At 43.4% G+C, this 19562-nt stretch overlaps 1 protein-coding gene across 1 annotated transcript in view; it reads right to left on the bottom strand.

Annotated features, from left to right (window-relative positions):
* Nucleotides 1-14289, bottom strand: part of DOCK7 (dedicator of cytokinesis 7) — a 100453-nt gene extending 86164 nt beyond the window's left edge. Inside the window, 2 exon segments of the mRNA XM_009319857.1 lie at nucleotides 9341-9446; nucleotides 14099-14289. Of these exon segments, the coding sequence (XP_009318132.1) occupies nucleotides 9341-9446; nucleotides 14099-14289 (297 nt within the window).
* Between the last annotated feature and the right edge of the window lie 5273 nt (nucleotides 14290-19562).

A 19562-nucleotide genomic window follows, 5' to 3' on the forward strand; every position in this document is an offset into this window, starting at 1 on the left:
CTCGTGCACAGAGCAGACCCCTCTGACAAGCAGGACCTCCCACATGCCCCAGCGACTGGGGGTTTGCCAAGCAGCGGTGTTGGCCATGCACAACTGACAGGGAAGGCAGCAGCAGCCGTGCTCAGAGGGAGCTCAGCAAGCAGAAGTGTGCAGGGCAAGGCAATTCAAAAGGCAGCAGGGATGCCTCACTAACAAAGGCAATGGGAGTATTTGCCATAGATGCACTTTTCCATCATGCTCATGAAATGACCAAAGGATAAGTATTTAAATAGCATGCCATTTAATCAGCCGTCATTCCATGCCCTTGCCTGAACAGCCTACCCCTCCAGTTTGCTGCCTTACTGAACCAATCACACCTACACTAGTACCTAAAGACTAAAGGTCTGCTCTCCTGGGCACTGTACAGAAGGTCTAAGGGATCACAGTAGCAACTAGGGCAGAAAAAGGGACAATTATTATCTCCATCTCACAGATATTGATTGAAGCACAGAAGAAGTCCTGCGTAGATCATCGCTCTGTGCTCTGATGTCCACAGGCATTCAGATTTTTGCCTGAAGGACTTTAACATATCCTTTCCCCAGCTGGGCAGAGGGGATATTTCTAGATCCTCTTCCAGAATTTTGTTGCCTAACTCACACGTGTTGTACTGAGCATCGCAAGTAGTCTTGTGGGACGCGCTCTAAGCAACACACTGATCCCAGCTATGATTTTGCAGACTCTTCCAGCTAGCGTATGTCAGCACAGCCATGAAAAGCACCGTGTCCCTCGCATTTCCTTCTCTCTCCCTCACCTCTGGTCTCCCAAGATGCTTATTCTCATGGGGGGCAGGGGTGACACACAACGGCATTTTAAATGGTTGTGACATGATGGTTTGGCAGGATGCATCTGGCAGAACAGGGATTTGAACCCAAGTTGCTCGTGGCCCAACCTAAGACCAATTTTCCTTTTATCTAAAATGAGATGCATAATTCCCAAGGGCAGAGACCCAGTCTCTGCGAGGATCACAGTACAATTTGGGGCCCTGTACAAATTACAGTGGCAAAGACTGGAAGGCTATACCTCCTGCCTCCTGTGTGGGAGTAAAATTCCCTGCGAGGATATGATAAGGGACCTTGAAAAATTAACCTTGCAGAGCTCCTCATCACAGGGAGGATTCTGACTACTATTTTTACTTGGCAGCTAGGCAATTCTTCAGAATCAGGGTGATATTTCTGGCCAATTTTGCAAGTAGGACAAAGTTCCACCTTAACTTCAGTACCTCCTTAAATATTAAACAATTTATAATGTGCTAAAACTGTAGCAGATTGCACCAAAGCTTCAAATTCTAAATTAATACCAACCTCCCACCCACTGCCTCCCTGGGCAAAATCTTAGAAGGACAGAAGAAGCAGATTAACATTTCAAAGCTGAGCCCCAGCCTTTTCTTAGCTATCGCTCCGTCTCCAGGGCAAACAGTCACTTCCCTTGTTGAGCATTCAGGAATGCAGATGGCCTGTTCTTGTGGCAAAATCCCGTCACCCTTAAAGGGATACTGGTATCTCAGGGAACAGCAACAGGAGTCAAATCTCATGCACCGTAGGAAGGACTCAGTGTAAATCTGAGAATACAGGAAACGTAATACATTAAAAAAAAAAAAATTTGCAGCTAAGTTAAAGAAGGTAATGCTTTAAAGAAATATATTTGCTAAACAGAGGCATCAGATTCATTTTTAAGTGTGAACTACAGGCCATAGTCACTCTAAGAGGTTTTGAAACATGAGCAGTGCAATATTAACCACTGACAAGGCTCAAGTATTAAAAAATATGTTTTACTTGCATACATTACATTTTCTTTCACTTAAACACTTACTCCAAAAATGGTCATCACTGGATCCAAATTCTAAGAATCACATATTCGTCTACTACCATTACTGCATTTCAGAAAACCCATACCCCTAATCTCATATGCCTAATGACTGGTGAGCACAGAGAACTCCTGCATTTAATTTTCTGGCTGCATTTATAATACATGGAAATATTCAAATGAACCAAGGAGATTCCTAGGCAATCTCTACTTTTCATCAACCACAGACAGCTACCAACCCTCAACAAGGATGACACCTCCCCAGCCATAAAGTGCAGTCATTATCTCCACATACATGCGTACTGCCTCTGGAAAGTAGTTCCATATCTCCTGCTTTGCTCTAGCTCTTATTATTTCTTTTGCAGGGTGTTTTGAAAGATGCAATTACTATAGAGAATAGCTGATAAAAGTCCTTCACTTCAAATTGTAAATGTACCTCAAAAATTTCTGTAAGCATTCTCTGTTAAGACAAAAAATGTTTTAGGAATAGTCTGAAGCCTCCATTTTTAAGATCTGACAATATTTAGTATTAAGTTCTGGATTCTTTTTACAGACAAGCCCAATGGTCTGTAATGTGTGTCAAATTCATGTAATATCACAATGCTTGGAATGGAAAAAGCCTCTCATGAAAGGAAATATTTGTAAATATATCTACCTAAAGACAGATCCTACATATAACAAGTAACAGCCAGTCACAAAACCAGTGAGATGTTTTATGTACAAATATTGCTAGGTTATTTGCTGTTATAACTGGTTGCTAATGTAAGAAGCCATTTGGGTATAGAAATATTAAAATTAATCAGAGATTAATTAGTTATCTGGGAATACTAAAGCAATTTCTTACCAAACCCAGAAAGACACGAGTTATGCCTCCAAGGATGGGTAAGAAGAATGACAGTATCTTCTTTGATGACTAAGAATCATGTAATTTCACTAAGAGAGTATTTCAAGAACACAAAGCCTTTGATATAGAAAACGCAAGTGCTGAGACCAATCTGAAAGAGCTACCCTCTGATAAACTGCACCAAAACTGAGAGCGCAGAGACTGAGACAAAGAAAACATCAAAACTCCATTATTAAAGAAATGAAAAAGCTAAACAGTTTGACCAGAGACTCTAGAAAAATCACAGACTTCCCACTTTTGGCAGAAATACTACATCAGGTCAGAGGAGATAGATCCCTCCAGACCCTTAGGGTTCATACAGGCAAACCATGGTGGCTCTGAACTGTGCAAGCTGGACCGTGGTAACCACGAACATTCATGCTCTTCTGAGTGGAAAATACTTGTCACAGTCACATCTTAATTATCAGTGGGCAATTTATTCAGGGTATGGATTAGCCAGGAGACACACGAAGATGCCAGAGCTGGCATCGCGTGGAGCTGCCTGGGCTATTAGCTCAGGAGCAGCACTAGAGGACAGCTGAAGTGGTTTATGTACATGCCCAGGTGAAGAAATTACTGTCTGCCACATTCATGGGGCGCAAAGCTTCACCTAACAAACCACACAAGTCCAAGCCAGCTTCGGGTATAGACAGTCCCAATGTCTCAGCTCTGTGCACCTGAGCAGCCCTGCCTGGAGATGCCAGCAATGAGCCCCAGCACCCAGCTAACCCCTGCAGCGGCACAGCCATCACAGAGTAAGGCTCAGCCCGTCGACCAAAGCTCTGGGGACCACAGTGGACCTCCAGCCTCAAGTCTCCTTGCCTGCTGTTCAGAGCTGGCTCTGCAGAGCCACCTGAGTGCCCCTGCACAGTGACAGCATTGGCCAGGCCCGTGCAAAACCTGGGTGCATCCACCCAGATAATAGAGACGTGGGTCTCATTCAAATTAGCTTGGCATTAAAAAGGCTAACAATGCATTTAAGCTGCCTTATGACTGCAAAAGGCTGCAAGTGCATATATACAAAGGAACTGTTGCAGCAGCGCATCTACACCTTATATGCTCACCTGTCCTCTGACATAGACTTACTCCTTCATGCACTCTCACAGCCAGTACTAAAGCACATACCGCCTGCTCTCCTGAGCCTTCACAGGCAAGCGGCAGCAAGACAGCCAAGAAGGAAAAAGCAGCTGTAATTTAGCATCATGAAGCATTGGTCTTCCAATCCACTGCTGCTTGCTGGGACCATGGCAGCATTAGCGTGAAAGACTGCAAGCAGACCAACAGGGACTTAGACTGAAAATTTTACATTGCGATTTGAATCCAATATTAAGAATTTTTTGCAGTTTAGGGTATTAGCAGCATTTCCACTAAACATCAGTTTGTTTATGCATTTGATTCCTGAAAAAAATGTGTCACAACTAACTTTAATAAACAAAGAGTAGGATTTAATGGCATTTTTAGATTCTGAGTATTTATTAAGAGGCCTGTCATGAATGCTTCATTTAAGTAACTGAATTTACTTGGTATAATAACATTTAGTTAAGATTAGTTATCTCTGCTAACGTATAAGCTGTTTAAGTTGTTGCAGATAAATGAGACTCAGCAACCTTTCAATGGATACCAGACTCACCAACTTAACATATGAAATGCTCGTGACCTCTGCAACACAACTCACTACTGATTTTAGAAATAGTATGTAGCGGTTTTAGTTTACTAAAGAAAGTGCCTGCACCAGAGCAAAGTTAACTTGTGAGTAATCCCTAATGGGAGGAGGCAGGGAAGAGGATGTGGATGCCTCTCCCATCCTCCCCTGTCTGATGAGGATAGACCATTCAGCAAGGCAGGACAAAACCTCCAGGAAATATATATAATGCGAGTCACTATTAAGCCTTAATCAGCTTTGAGAGAGCATTAAGACTTGGCTCATTTTCCTTTTCATTTTAGTGATTTTGGTGATAAAATTACTTGGCTCTGAATACTTCAAAACGCCCTTTTCTATGCCACATAGGATACTGTCATGTTTTCCCTTGCAGTGTTTTCCATTCATTTGCACAAATTATCTTTTATTCTTCTTTTAAATGATGCTAAAATAAACAATGAAAATATACAAAGGAACCTATATTCTCTTACTGAATAATTAGATACCATCTATGAATACACAACCAAAGGCTGACATCCAATGAATCCAAGACAAAGCTTCAATTAGCACAGATAATGCCATAAACCCAGCAGTGCTTTACAAAGATATGTAAATGTCAGCACCTTTATTTTACATGGAGAAAATGGAGCACTGAGAGCAGACATGGTCAGATCACATCACATCCAAGAATCCAGAACCCTTTCTTCCCAGACTAATTAGCATCTCTTATAACAGTGTTCCTCCTCATACTAACATTCAACTATGCTGTAACATACACCAACAGACAGGAAATATTACCCCTAATCCTTTGGAAACAGCTGTGATTTTTCTGTAAAACAACTGAGTATACATTTATTCTGCTTATTTGCAAGTTCTGTGAAATGCTGCTCTTCTAATTAAAATACACCTCTAAAGATTAAAAAAAAAAAAATTAAGAAAATTTTCTTAGTAAAAAAAAAAATCAAGTTTTGGACAACAACCAAAAACATTTCAACAGCTATCTTTGGCACTCAAAAGTGAAGTATTCAGAAATCCAAGATTTTATAAGTCTTTACCTAATTTGAAAAATATAAATATCTTTAAGCAACAAAAGTTGCTGAATGTAGAACAACACACAGAAACAGCTGGCTACAATTGAAGAGAAGTCCAGGTACCTAGTGATTCTTTTCTGTCCTTTGATAATATCATCTGCCCTCATAAAAGGACAGCACACACAGGGAAAAAAACAGACTACAAGTCCATTTGCAGATACAAACCAAAACTCTGCTCTTCCTACACCAAAGCAGCATAACAAGCAGCCACTAAACAGCAAACCAAGGCATGCACACCAAGATTCAGAGAAAGTTTTGGGTCACTTCAACAGTAACTCATGCTAATCTCTGAGAATCCACAATCCAGCTTCATCCAGGTGAAACTACTGCAGAAATCTGGAGAGAGGGTTCAGGCCCCTGCCACACTGCAGCATGCAGCAATGAGCAGAAATGACCAGTGCAATGGAGGGTGAGCAGACAGAGTTAACAGCACCAACAAGGAGTTGCTCAACAGAAAAAATAAACTTGGAAAGAAAAGAAAGTGGTTAGTCACGAGATATTATAATAGCCCATAGTAAACAGTCCAGTTCATCAAATAAACAAAGCAAATATCCCATCCTGCAAGATGCTGGGGAATTCTTTGAAAGGAAGTGCAAGCTCTCTGCTTTCAGTGCATTCAAACAGTGAGTGTGGTGGTGAGAAGCCCCAGCTCCCACAAGGGAATATTGAACCTCCTGATGCACCAAAGATGAGCACAGCACGTGGCTTACAACCCGGAACGCAAACAGCAAGGTGCAAACACACACTCGATTTATCAGTGGATTTAGAGAGAATTGCAAAAGTAGCTTCAAAAAATAAAATCTCCAACTCTAAGACCTTACCAGCTCCTATTTCTCAGTAACAAACTGTCAGTGCCTTCTGTTCTGGATTTCAAAAATAAAAGCTCAGTGCTGCAAGGACTGCATCCTGCAAGGAGTCCCAATTCAGCGGTTAGGTTATACAGGAAAAGCCTCTGAAGGCTTTGGACCTGTATCTGTGATTTGAGGAATATGCAATTAAAATCAGCTGCTCCTAAAGTGGCAGAAGGGTGGAGGCTGACAATAATAAACCGCAAGCTCCTGTACAGTCATTTGAAAGCAGCGTCTTCTCCCCAGCTCTACCAGATACTAAATTAGAAGCAGTTCTGGCAGCATTTTTTCTGCTGCTCATGAAGCAAAAGGGAAGAGACTTGCTAAAATTCAGCTGACAGGTTTTTGCATTTATCCTAGGTTCAACCACATGCAAGTCTGTTGAGTGTGAAAAGTCCCTGCACCGGCTTCAGTCAACAAGAAACAAAAGGCCCAACCAAGCACAGTGCTGAGGGTCTTTCATTCACAAAAGCATACATTTCTCCATAAAAATGTCTCCACTGGACTATGTGTGATAAGACTCAGAAGAATTACCATAAGCAGCTACTGTTGGCAACTGTCAACAGAGAATTAGTGCTGACCTTACCTATGAAGTGTCCAACATGATGAGCAAGATGCACTGGATAGGAGAGACCACATCTGCATTATCATTAGAAGTCCTCCAGTTCCATGCAGCACACTCGACAGTGCAACTTGCTGCCATTGTGGAGATACTCACATGAAACTCAATCACACAGCATTATTAAAATATCCATACATTTTAGCATAAATTTCCCATTTAAACCCACACTATGCGCCTTACTCCAGGCTTTCAAACCAGTACGGCTACACAAAACTGCCATGCAAATTCAGGGCCTTCTATTTCTTCTCTTTAAAAGTGTAATGACACACAAACTTCTGAACTTTTCCGGAACAAATAGCTATTTAAGCTTCGCAGCAGTAATGCTTTCTCTCTGCATAATGTTTGTTATCAAACCAGGACAGGCAGGCACAGCAGATTCTGACAGATGCCTAAGGGAGAGAAATTAACGCCAAATTCAGTACAAGCGAACTTCTGTCATATTATGCAGCCTCAGGATATACACTCATGACTTAACTAAATATACTTTTCCTACAAACTATCTCCTACAAACTATTGCTCCATGTTAATCACGCTTCTGAAGAGCATCTCTGCTCAGCACAGAATTTAATATGACAAACTAGGAGCTTATCACATCAACCATCATGCAATGCCGTTTGATAGGAAAGGCTCAGAGCCTGCTTCCAGTTAGCATGACCTTTTCCAGGATTTTTATAGATTCTTGCATATATTTACTAGTAAACACACCAGCAACAGGATAATGAGAGATACCAGAACTGAAGACAGGGCCGACAATACCGTGACCAACAAATCTGATCCTTCATTAAGAATTACTTGAGAAGATCAACAGGACTGAAGCTTTGAGCATGCACACTTTGATGATGACAGAATGGAAAAAAACTTAGAAATAAGAAGAAAAAGTGGAAGAGACAATTCAGAGTGAAAGGAGGTGATACAAGGAAAAACAGTTATCAAAAATATGGCTGGCTGAGGAACAGCTTCGAGAGGTACAGAGCAGAGATCTCGCGTTATGAAAGCAATGGGGAGTAGAAAGGCAATTCAGCCAACTTGTTCCAAGATGAAACCACATGTGAGACAAGTGAGGCACAGGAACTTGTGGGATGGACACCCAATGGGTCCTTCAAAAGTAGGCATCTATTCCTCAGCTATCCATTGCTGCAGGGAAGTGGATTCAATGACCCTGAGTGCTCCATCCAGTGTACGTCGCTAATAGCAGGGGTCCCTCCCTATTGCCTAATATTGGATTATGCAAAAGACCATACAGAACTGCCAAGTCAGGGCTTTGCCTTATCATTCCACACCCCTACAGAGACTGCTGTGATAAAGCATTAGCCCTGGACACACCGCTCTCATTAACCCCTCCTCCTTCATGCTCACTCATCATTAAGGCTGGGCACACAACTGACAAAGCCAGCCTTCCGGTCTCCTTGTACTGACATAGCAGATGCAGAGGGAAATGACAGGAATTCCAGCCCTCTTCAATCCCCAGTGACTCTGGCACAGCCAGATCTCTTTAAAGATGAACTTTCAGCCTGCAGCAAAGTCACTCTTCTAAGCTAGGGGTCAACTTAGTCTTGGAGATCCCTTTTGAGATGATACTAGCTCCAAGGACACATCTGTGCTCTGAGAAAGCTTTAACGCATTACGTTGGACACAGAGCAGTACATGAACTCAGGAAACTCTACAGTACCCTACTCCAAAACAAGAGAAGAACTCTTGTAAACTCAGAACACTTGTACAGACTATCAAATTCAGGGCACGTTTCCAGTACTGCCTGACCTAATCAACCCTCTTTGAAGAAAACAAGATGCTATAATATTTGTTTTCTAAGTTGACTGCTGCAAAAGAAACTGCTATGACCTGAAGCAACAACCCAAATCAAAGGAACACTTCCAAAAATACAGTTCCAGCCTGAAAAAGTTTGCTGAACTCTTGAAATCTTTACCAGGACACTGAATAAATTTTGAAGGTTACTGGTAGGTTGTGCAAGAAAATCTGACTTCAGAAAGGGTGATTCTGACAACGTGGCCTGTGGCCACTGTGGTCCCACTCTCAAGAGTGACAAGAAACACAAGGAAACAGCTACCTGAAGTGCATGAGCTTGCAAAGAGCTCTTCATGGAGAGACCCACACATGCACGTGGAATTTAATGCCCAGTCCAGGCTGTTCTGAGATAAAACAACTAACATCTGGTCAAGGGAGCCCCTTGTCCTACAAAGGTTCTGCAGAAACACAAATTCCCAGCCACACCAACTGATTTGCAAGATAAAGACCTCCAAAATTAGTGAGTTTTACATGGAATTATTTTCCTCAGTGTTATCAGGACTGCTTAGGTGAACAACCTAAATTGCAGTCAGCACTGCAATTTCTTTCCAAATGGTAATCAAATAACTGTGCAGACCTTCTTCAGTCTTCCATGTTCCAAGCATTACTTACAGTTGTATGATGAGACACGCTGCCTCCAATATTGAGGTTTTTGAGAAGCTGGGGAGACCCTCCATACTGCCCTGAGATCTGCTTCCTGACTTCAGCAGCTACAGTTCTGAAATGAGACAGGGACAACATTATTTCTGTAAAAGAATTACAATGAAGATGATATATCAAATACGCTTTATACTGCTGTTGGAATGAAACCAAATACTTAGTGTGCTGGTTGGAATAAGAGTGTCACCAGCCAGTGAGAACAGACCTTGTATATTAAATTCCCAGAGAATCACAAAATTCTGACAAGGCTGCATATATATGTTCTTAACAGCAATTACTTTTTTTTTTTCCTTTTGTGAACTGCTCTTTTGTGCACATCTGTGGCAATAAAATGCACATGACACTGAGCACAAATAAACTTGTTCCTGGCAGGCTCTTTCCAGTTCCTACCAAGGAAAGCTCTCCTCCAGCACTCTTCGCACCCCTCAGCGGTTCCAAGCCTGGTCACACATCTTCTCCTGTGCTCTGCTCTCTCATTTTCATCCCTTGCCTGTTTTTGGTTTTTGCAGTCACAGAGATGAGGACCGGCAGCCACTTTCCACCCAATAGCCAACCCCTTCAACACCCAGCTCAGGGGCAGAAAAGCAGTTCCACGCAGGGTGGGCTGAAATGTCTGGGGAACGACACATGGGAAACAACCAACCAAGACAGAACAAAAAACTGTCTCCCCTTTCATGTAGGAAAGGTAGCTGTGGGACTACGATGACTAGCAGAGGGAACACACAACGTACTAGCTAGCAGGGCACAATGCCTTATAGTCTCTGCCAGAGAGAAATCCCACCACTGGGCAACTTTTCTCACCAGGAAGGAAAAACACAGATCAATCCTTCCATGCCTGGAGGGTAAAATACACACTGTGCCCCTCTGGGGTTTTCTGTTTTCCCCAATAAGCCATGTTGTCATTGGTAAGCCTGAAAACACAACAGTTGGTAAACCCACCACGGGAACATCTCAGCAAAGGAAGAGCACATCAGAGAGGGAAATGTCAATAGTCAAAGACTGTCTTAACAGCCATGGGTCAAGCCCCAAAACAACCATCCACAGTGAAAAAGGAAAGGTCAAGATGACCCGTATTCGCTATCCGTCTATTCGCTTGTTTCCCATTAAATAAGGAGCAGCTGGTTATTCAATTGTTATCCACAAGGATGAGAAGCAGGAAATAAGTGTCGACCTTGCTCTTTATAAACCATTAATTATGGTTCCTAGACAGAATTACGTGTATTAAGTCCCGGATCCAAGGATGGAAGAGGATGAGAAGATGCAATATTCAAAGATCAGCAAAAACTCAGTGCCAACTAGGTGAAAGGGGACGAGGAAGACTATCAGCCTTCACCGGAACGACCCCGGCCCAGAATTATTTAGAAGATCTGCGCAGACGCAAAGTGAAAAAGAACTAATTAACATAAGAAGCGAGAGTAGGCGTGGCCAGACAATAAATATGTATAGGCGTTATTAGAATATTCATTACTTAATTGTATAAATACGATGTAACTTTTGTCACAGGCATGCACGATAGGTGGAAAGATCCCCCGTGCATCCAGCGCGCTGCAAATAAAAAATATACTACTGGATTCAATTTGTGAATCAACAGTGCTCCATCTTGTAACCCAGCAGTAAGCTGCAGCTCACCTTGGCAGCAGAGCTGGGATAGCCAAGGTTTCAAATATGGTGGAAATGTGTTTGTTTCAAAAGCAAACCCAAAGCCCAGATTCTTCCTACAAAAAAAGCTTCTGCTGAAAAGCTGCTGACTAGCCCTGGTCTACAGGACCTCACCAACACGAGAGTGCTCTTCTCCATGAGTCAATGACCAATTTATTAGGGACAAATCTGCTGCCAACTGTCATTCACCACACCGCAGCATGCAGTCCGCTCTGTCTCCCAGAACATAGTCCCAGCTCCAAAGAGACGCTAACCAGTGCATAAGACAGATGAAGAGGTTGCAAGGACACAGGTGATTTTTTTCTGCTGTATCAGACACCTTTGCGGGAACAGCATCAAGGCTAACAGACTCGCTCCTGATCTCACTCACATGCTGTGTATCAGCATGGTGCACGGGCTGCTAAAACACTGTCAAGTAAAGATGGTTAAACCTCCTCTGAGCAAAACCTTGACATCAGGGTGTGCTCCTAGCTTCAGGACTGCTGTGGCAGTGAACACTGGTGGGTAGGAATGGGGGCAGGTGGAGGCAACTGATGTCAATGGAGGAGAAGGGAACTCTAAAAGGGAACTAGCTGGGATAACCAAGCCTACCATGGAAAGCAGATGTTTCCTCAGGCCCGAGGATGAGAGTAAGATTAGCTAGAGGAAGCATTATTTTGTCTTTTAAAAAAGTGGACTGCAGAAGGAAAAAAAAAAGAAGTTTTATGTATTCTGGCTGCAAGAAGTCATTTGCTTCATGTTTGCCTTTATCCACAGGAGACTATGTTTTCACTTCTGGGAGGTGGCTTCTGAAAGCAGACCAAACAGCTCCTGCTGGGGACGGACAACACTCAGGCTGTCTGATCGCCCTCGGAAGAACCATCTCCCCTGCTCCCACCATGTGCATGCATATACTCACAGACACACACACACACGAGAACAAACCACATGTGCTGCTAGCATTTATAGGAAAATTTGGAATGTATTAAAATGGCTGCTTGGCATGGAAAACACGACACATCTGTGGCTGACAAGCTTTAAAAGCTTGCCCCCAGGTTGCAGATGATCTCTGCTTTAAACCCGATCTCTTACTCGGTGTGTGTTTTGTGTAATTCCTGACAATACGCAGAAGAGAGCCCTTCTGTTTCCTTTCCTTTTCCACCCTCTCCATGGCTGGCAGGAAAAATCAAAACCCACATTTTGCCATGCAGCACAACACAGGAAAAACTAAAATTCTTTGCCATTTTCAAGAGACGTACATTGTTTCCAGGCGGAAAGCATAGCCAGAGGAAGAAACCCTGTGAAATCCTCAGCTGTGAAACTACAGCTGATGCCTAGCCATGTTACTCAGCGCTGCTCCTCCTGTGTGCGGTGGCTCCTTATGAACCTGAGACGTGCTTTGTGATAGACTCCAGAGGGGTTCTCAGTCCTTTCTTCTTCTGCGTGTTGGCCTCAGCTGGGCGGCTCTGCAGTGGCTGGGAGCTGTGCTTAACTCCAGCTACGATTGTGCTTTACCCCAACTTGAAGCAGAAGCAAGCTCAGCTGCAATTATAGCATTGCTTAGGGGCATTATGAGTTTGCATGGATGCTATCACACTGCCTGACATCATTCCCACTGAAAAGGTCATCTGACGCAATAGAGGAAGAAACATGGTAAAACAAAAGGGTGGCACTGATCAGCACAGCTTCTGACCATGTGCTGTACATCAATGGCTGCTCCATGTTGCTGCCCCATTAATAACCTCACTGGATATTAAAAATTCCCCTGAAGCATGATCACAGAAAGTCAGAACTGAACAACCTCCAATCGGTTTGACCAAGACACCATCACTACTTTCAAATCTTAAGTGGTCCTACCTCTCCAGCTTTCACAATTACCAATCAAACCTCTCCCCACATGAAGTAACTGCCTACTGTCTAGACCTCAAAATCCCTGAGTGGAGTCTGCAGTACTTACTACTACTAAGCATCATGCTTCAGACATTTAGAAACCATATTCTAATGTAATCTGATCACCATGTGTATTTATGAGTAATCTATACCCATTTGGTTTTGTGCCAACATCATCAGTTAGGTTCAATAGCTCTCCTCCCATTCCTTCCTACTTGCAAGGCATTCACCAAAATTAGTCGTATCCCCTCCTAGCCTTCCTTCTGTAAGGCTAAGCAAGGTCAGATCCTGCAACAGGCTTTCTGCTCCCTTGATCACCCTGAAGGCTCCAGATAAGGTCTGACCAGGGCTTTGTAGAACCAAATCAGTATTTTCCTATTGAGAAAACACCTCAGCTGACTACTTTTAGGTCCGCTTTCTCACTGCTTCATCACAGAGGTTCACAGTTTCCCTAAAGCTGATAATACACTCGCATTCTCCTCCTCCATTTCCAAAAGCTGTTTGTCCATGACAAATGCCATCTATTCATGACTAGTAAGTTCATGTCATATTATAACCCTGAACACTATTTCTAACAAGAAGCTATGCTTCCTAAACCAACTTAGGTTAAAAAGTGTATTACACCAAATCCAACCAGAAAAGTGAAATAAATCTCAAAATACTCTCCAAATGAAAAAAAATCCATTTGGCAGAACACAAGAGCCATTAAAGCGCTTGATAATTAAAAGGACAAATAAAAAACTGCCTCTTTAATAACTATCTTATATTCAACATGTAACCTGGGATCTGTAGACAAACATTCCAGTTAATTACAGCCTACAGCCTCATGAATGTCTGTTTAAAGTACATCTTCCCTAGTCACTTCCTTTCTGACCTTCTTCACTGGTTAATTATTGTGTGTGCATGTGGTTTACACAGAAAAAAAAAAAAAAAAGACAAAGGAGAGGAAAAAAAATCCCCTTGGAACTCGCTTCTAAAGCAAAACAAGACCAGTCATTCTCAAAGTACTCTGAGCTGTAAATAACAAAATGAAACCATTTGTTTGCACTTCCATGTTTCTTTACTACACACAGAAATCATTTCTGTTTCTATAAGGCCTAGCCGGTCAAAACCAAAAACTGTTCCTTTTTTTTTTTTTTTTAGCTTAAGAAGCATACTGGAAATATCAGTTCTTCTTTTTGCCTTCCCAAGAAAAGGATCACCAAGACCTGTCCAGTTATGCCAAGCAAGGTTATGGACTCTTCCCTTTCACAGAAAAGGTAGGTCAGGATACAGTCATCCAGATCATCTGCTGCAGTGATTTGAGGAAGTATCTCTTTTCCATAGCCCTCCTCATTTTGAAAGAGCAATGCAAATCGTTTGTTTTTCCCCATCCCGCTTATTACAAAACAGTTACTCCTGCCTGTTCTTCATCTTGTGTGTCACATGCAGTGACTCTACCTACATTCAGCGAGCCTTTGCCTCTTGAGAAAGACAGCCTGGTACAGTGAGGCATCTGCGCTGATCCATAGCAAAGCTGCTTGTTCTCTCACTGCAGCAGAGAAAATTGTATTTACATAGTTTACTTTTTAAAGTGAAAGCATCCTTCTTCATTCAGCTGGCTCACTTGCATACAACTCTGCACATGGCTGGAGGCATCTATCCTACTTTAGTCACTATGCTTGGGTTTGAACTCCCAAAGCCGAATGGCACTGGCCGGTTGCATCCGTCTTGCTGCTACAGTTGGGATGACCTCTCCCTCTGTCCCTACGTGCTCCACCTGGGCTCTCCTGCCTGCGGAACAGATGGCTCCATCCAGGCTTGAACCAGTGTGAGTCACCAGGTATGCATCAGTGGATGAGGGAACCTGCTGGAGGGGGAGCTCTGGCCTTGAGTTACCCTGCCAGTTCAGCCATGCCCTGGATGCAGCCTTCCTCCTACACCCAAGGTCCTGTTTTCTTCTTCTTTCCCTTTGAGTGAAATGGGTTTGATTTTGTCCTGGTTTTGGCTGGGATAGAGTTAATTTTCTTCCCAGTAGCTGGTACAGTGCTGTGGTTTGGATTCAGTATGAGAATAATGTTGATAACACACCGATGTTTTAGTTGTTGCTAAGTAGTGCTTACACTAGTCAAGGACTTTTCATCTTCCCATGCTCTACCGAGTGAGAAGGCTGGAGGTGCACAAGAAGCTGGGAGGGGGCACAGCCAGGACAGCTGACCCAAACTGGCCAAAGGGATATTCCATACCGTGTAATGTCATGCTCAGTACATAAACTGGGGGAAAGCTGGCCGGGGAGGGGCCGCTGCTCGGGGACTGGCTGGGCATCGGTCAGCAGGTGGTGAGCAATTGCATTGTGCATCACTTGCTTTGTATATTCTTATTATTATTATTACTATTATTATTATTACTATTTTATTTCATTTCAATTATTAAACTGTTTTTATCTCAACCCACGAGTCTTCCCACTTTCACTCTTCCAATTCTGTCCCCCATCCCACCGGGGGTGGGGAGGGAGTGAGCGAGCGGCTGTGTGGTGCTCAGTGGCTGACTGAGGTTAAACCACGACAGATTTACAACCCGAAGCTGAGGAAATACCCAGCCTGATTCTGACTGCTGCGGGGTAAGTGTGGGTTCTGAAATTAACACAGAAGATGAGCAACAACATGTTCCCTTTTTCCTTACCATTGATTAAAACAGAAAACACCATACAACGCTACCTGTGGTGCTCTTCTGATAATATTTGATTATTAAGGCTGAAAGCATCACCCCTAGGCTGCAGCGAAGGGAATGAGCTCCCAGGATACCTTACTGTGAAAATCACCACAGGACTGGATTCTTCAGGAGAGATCAAAGTCCATCTCACGTTGAAAAAACCCAACCAAACAAGGAAGCCTTGTACAAAGAAGCAGCTTTGTAGTGGAGCCCTAGAGATGAACTGTTCTCCCTGCCTTCTTGCTTGCTTTAAGCAGTCAAGAGATTTTCTTAGGCTGCCCAGAGCACTGCCAACTCCCGCATGAGACATCCACAACGGCTGAAGAGGGGCAGACAATGTGACTTTTGGAGAACAGAAAAAAGCTGCTCTGAAGCTTCTGTTAAAAATACTTTCAATTATCCCTGATAGTGTTTTGACAATGCAAATGGCATCTGGATGTGGGAAGAGAATAAACTGCAATGAATACCCTACTGCCACCACAACATTTCTGGCCTGATTCGGTGCTCGTGGAAGCCAGTGACAGCTTTGCTATCGGTTTCAGTGGGTGCAGGTTTCACACCATCCCTGTTTACCCTGAGGCAGAGCAAAGGTGGCTGTCAGTCTCCCTGACACATCGTTCAGGCAATGTAAAAGGGCTCTAAATGAACACAAATGTGAATTTAGTCTTCCCAAGTCACCTTTTACAGCACCGCATCAGTGTAAAGGGAACTTCAGCAGAAATAAGATGCTAGCTCTGAATGTAGTGAACAGAAGTGTTTTCCCCTCAATTCAAAACCATAAAGACAAGCTGTGATTACGCCAGAAAGCTGTCCATATACAATGTTAAGAGCCCCGGCTGATGGGGAATTTCCAAATCACTGAATGTCTGAGGGCAGGGTCACCCCCTTTCAGCCAGGGCTCTGCTGAAGATCCCTCCAGCCCCAGACAGCAGTGCCTCTTGGCAGCCTGAGGTTCCCATTCACACGGAAGCACCTCGGAAGAACGGGCTGGACCCATGAGAGTGAAAACAATTTTCCCCAGACTCCATCAAGAGCTGGAGACAGGAAAACTGAAAATTCTCAGCACGAGAGTAAAGACCAGTGGTAAAAATCACACTCTGGCCTTTGTGTGAGGCTGAAATGCATAGCAAAATGGAGGGTAAGGCAGGTATGTTATTCCAAGTCAGAAGGATCCTCTTTAACTGTGGGAGCAGTAAAGGAAGACTTTTCCAAGGAAAGACACTTTCAAAATGGTGATGGTCTGACCAAAGAAGCAGTTCTGGATTCCCTAGATAACCCGATCTCAGGATGGTCCAAGAGCAATGACAAGGCACTGAGACAGGGGCTCACATGAAAGGCTACATGAGTTTTCCTGAACTGTGTATGTTGTGTGATGTTTAAAGGGTGATTTTTTTCTTTTTCTGTATTTGAACTCTAAAAAACCTGCACACTTTTTCCTCTGCCTGCCCCTGGATAGACTGGAGTGCTAGGATACAACACGCTTCAACTACTGGGACATTCAGGAACTCAGAACTGACCTTTTTGGTGGTGGGGCTTCCACATCCCATTTGTGGAAGAATAATGTACTGACTGGTTTTTATTGAGACATCTTAATGCCTGAACTTTATCTCTGCCTGTGTGGATCCTGCCTTCCGCTAACTCTCCTCTAGTCCCCCAAACACCATATGAGCTGAACAGGGGTACTAAATAGAAGTTCTTCTGTTCGTACACTGAGATGGAAACAACAGCGTACAAGCAGCTACAGAAGTAGTATGATGCTGTGGAAGGACATGTTCCAATGCAGTTTGATAAAAAAATTATTACAAATATATTTCCAATTAAAAATTAACAATTTCAGGCAAGATTTCAGGTATTATTAACCCACTATAGTAAGTTTAACTCAGGAGTTTCTTCTGATGGAGTCAAGAAGAATTAGTAAGCACATGTGATGGCCAAAGTTCAGGCTAAAAATCTGTTCTAGTTTGAAGCCTTCCAACAAAAATGCAGCATGACCTAGTCAGAAAGATACTTTGTAACAGACAGTCTTAAAAAGATATTTTGAAACTGCTGTAGCAGTCACTGATAGCTGCTATCCCCAATATTTAAAGATTCCAGTAGTAATAAACATACACCGCATGGCACTGGAGTTCCACATGTACCCTTGAAGTGCATCGCACTGGTTGAAGAAAGCACAGGCAGTAAATCAGGGCTGTGAAGACCACATCTGTGGTCTTTCTAAGAAACAGAACAGACAATCTCACGTTTCTTTTTCTACCACTACTGTAATAGCCAGCTTAGAAGCTTGCATCTGTGTGTGTGTGAGTAGTTTTCCTTCGTGGATCTGAATTACATCCCATTTGAATTACACGCTATCAGGCAAACCAAGAGCAGCGTGGCTATTTCCTGTGAATAAGACAAATGCTTACGTCTACCTCGATGAGTAAGCCAAACTGGAGGGCAGAGTGTGAAAATGTTACGGATCTATTCTTCTTTAAACAATGGAACCAGGGAGGGCTTCCAGCAGCCACCAAAACAGCTCTTGGGACTTCCGTATGCTGCTTGCTTGAATCTCTCATCCTCTGAAAGAGTAACATTCACAGTAGCATATTCTGTGTCAGCACGAGAAGGGCTACAGCTCAGTCTGGGCACCTCTGGGCACATCATCTCTTCTGCCCACAAGTTTCTGCCTTCACATGCACTGGATGTGCAGCCCATGAACCAGGAACTTCAGATTTCTCAGAAGACAACACTACAATACAGGAAATCCCAGAGAGAAATACAGCAGTCTTCTAAATAAGCGTAAAAGAAAGAGTTGGAGATGCAACAGTCCTGCTCCAGGAGGAGCTGACCTCATTGCAGACCACCTGGGTCCTTCTGCAGGCACAGCCTGCATGAACAGTAAACTCCACAAATGAATCTGACGTGTTGAAAAGACCACCGCTGCCTGCACACACACACTGCTGCCGTTTGGTTGGTTTGAAAACACATCAAGTGGATTAGATCAAAAGGTACACAAAGGTGGCACATCTGTGCTACTGCCTGATGAACTTACTGCACTGAGCTAGTGCCTGACACAGGCAGAAACATGAGCACCTACAATGGTCACCCCAGGGCCATTTTATTTAACTTCCTGCCAGGGCTGCAGAACTCTTATGCTCTTACTTCTAGTACTTGTCTTGCATGTGACTATTTCTATGACTACAATCAAGAACCAGGAAAAATGGTCTGGCAGTAAATCCAGCTCTCTCCATTCCTGAGACCTTGATCTGTCACATTAACCCCTGGCTGGTACACATCAAAGTTTGCAAAGAACCATAAGAGAGCAGCAATGTTTTCACCCCTGTCTTCAGATCCTGAGTGGGGTGGGATTAATGCTACTCCTCTACTTCCTACCTAGCCTCTTCCTTTTACCTTTTTCTTTGTCCGTGACCCTTCTCCATCACAGCTTCTGTAACTGCAACTATTTGTACCTACAGTTTTCTCATTCAATGGCATGAAAATGATACTTCTTTCACTACTGTCCACAGCCTCCTGAATAGCAGCAGCGAAACTGATGGTTCCCACTTTCACTCTGCTGTTAGTTACAGCTAGGAGAGGTACCACGGACACCAAAGGCTATCTGGTCAGACCCACAAACAAAAAAACTGTAGTTCCCACCTGGAACTGCATGCCTATCTTGCAATATAGATCTGCAGAAACTTGGTATTAGCACATAATTTCCTATAAATATTCCTCTTTAAAAAAAAAAAACAACTTCGTAAAACACAGGGATGTTTAACACTTCGCAATTATCAAATAGCTTTGCATGTCCAAGGAGCTGAGCTAACATTAACCGGCTGCTTATCACACACAAAAGGAAGGGAACTATTTTCTTCATTTTGCAGGCAGCAAGGAAGCGAGCAGGCAGGTTTACTGCTCCCAGGTACGGGGTGCAGCGCCCGGACAGGGCTCTGCCCGCCCGTCCCCGGCGCTCCCC

This window comes from Pygoscelis adeliae, unplaced genomic scaffold (assembly GCF_000699105.1).
Source record: "Pygoscelis adeliae isolate BGI_AS28 unplaced genomic scaffold, ASM69910v1 Scaffold181, whole genome shotgun sequence".
Lineage (NCBI taxonomy): Eukaryota > Metazoa > Chordata > Aves > Sphenisciformes > Spheniscidae > Pygoscelis > Pygoscelis adeliae.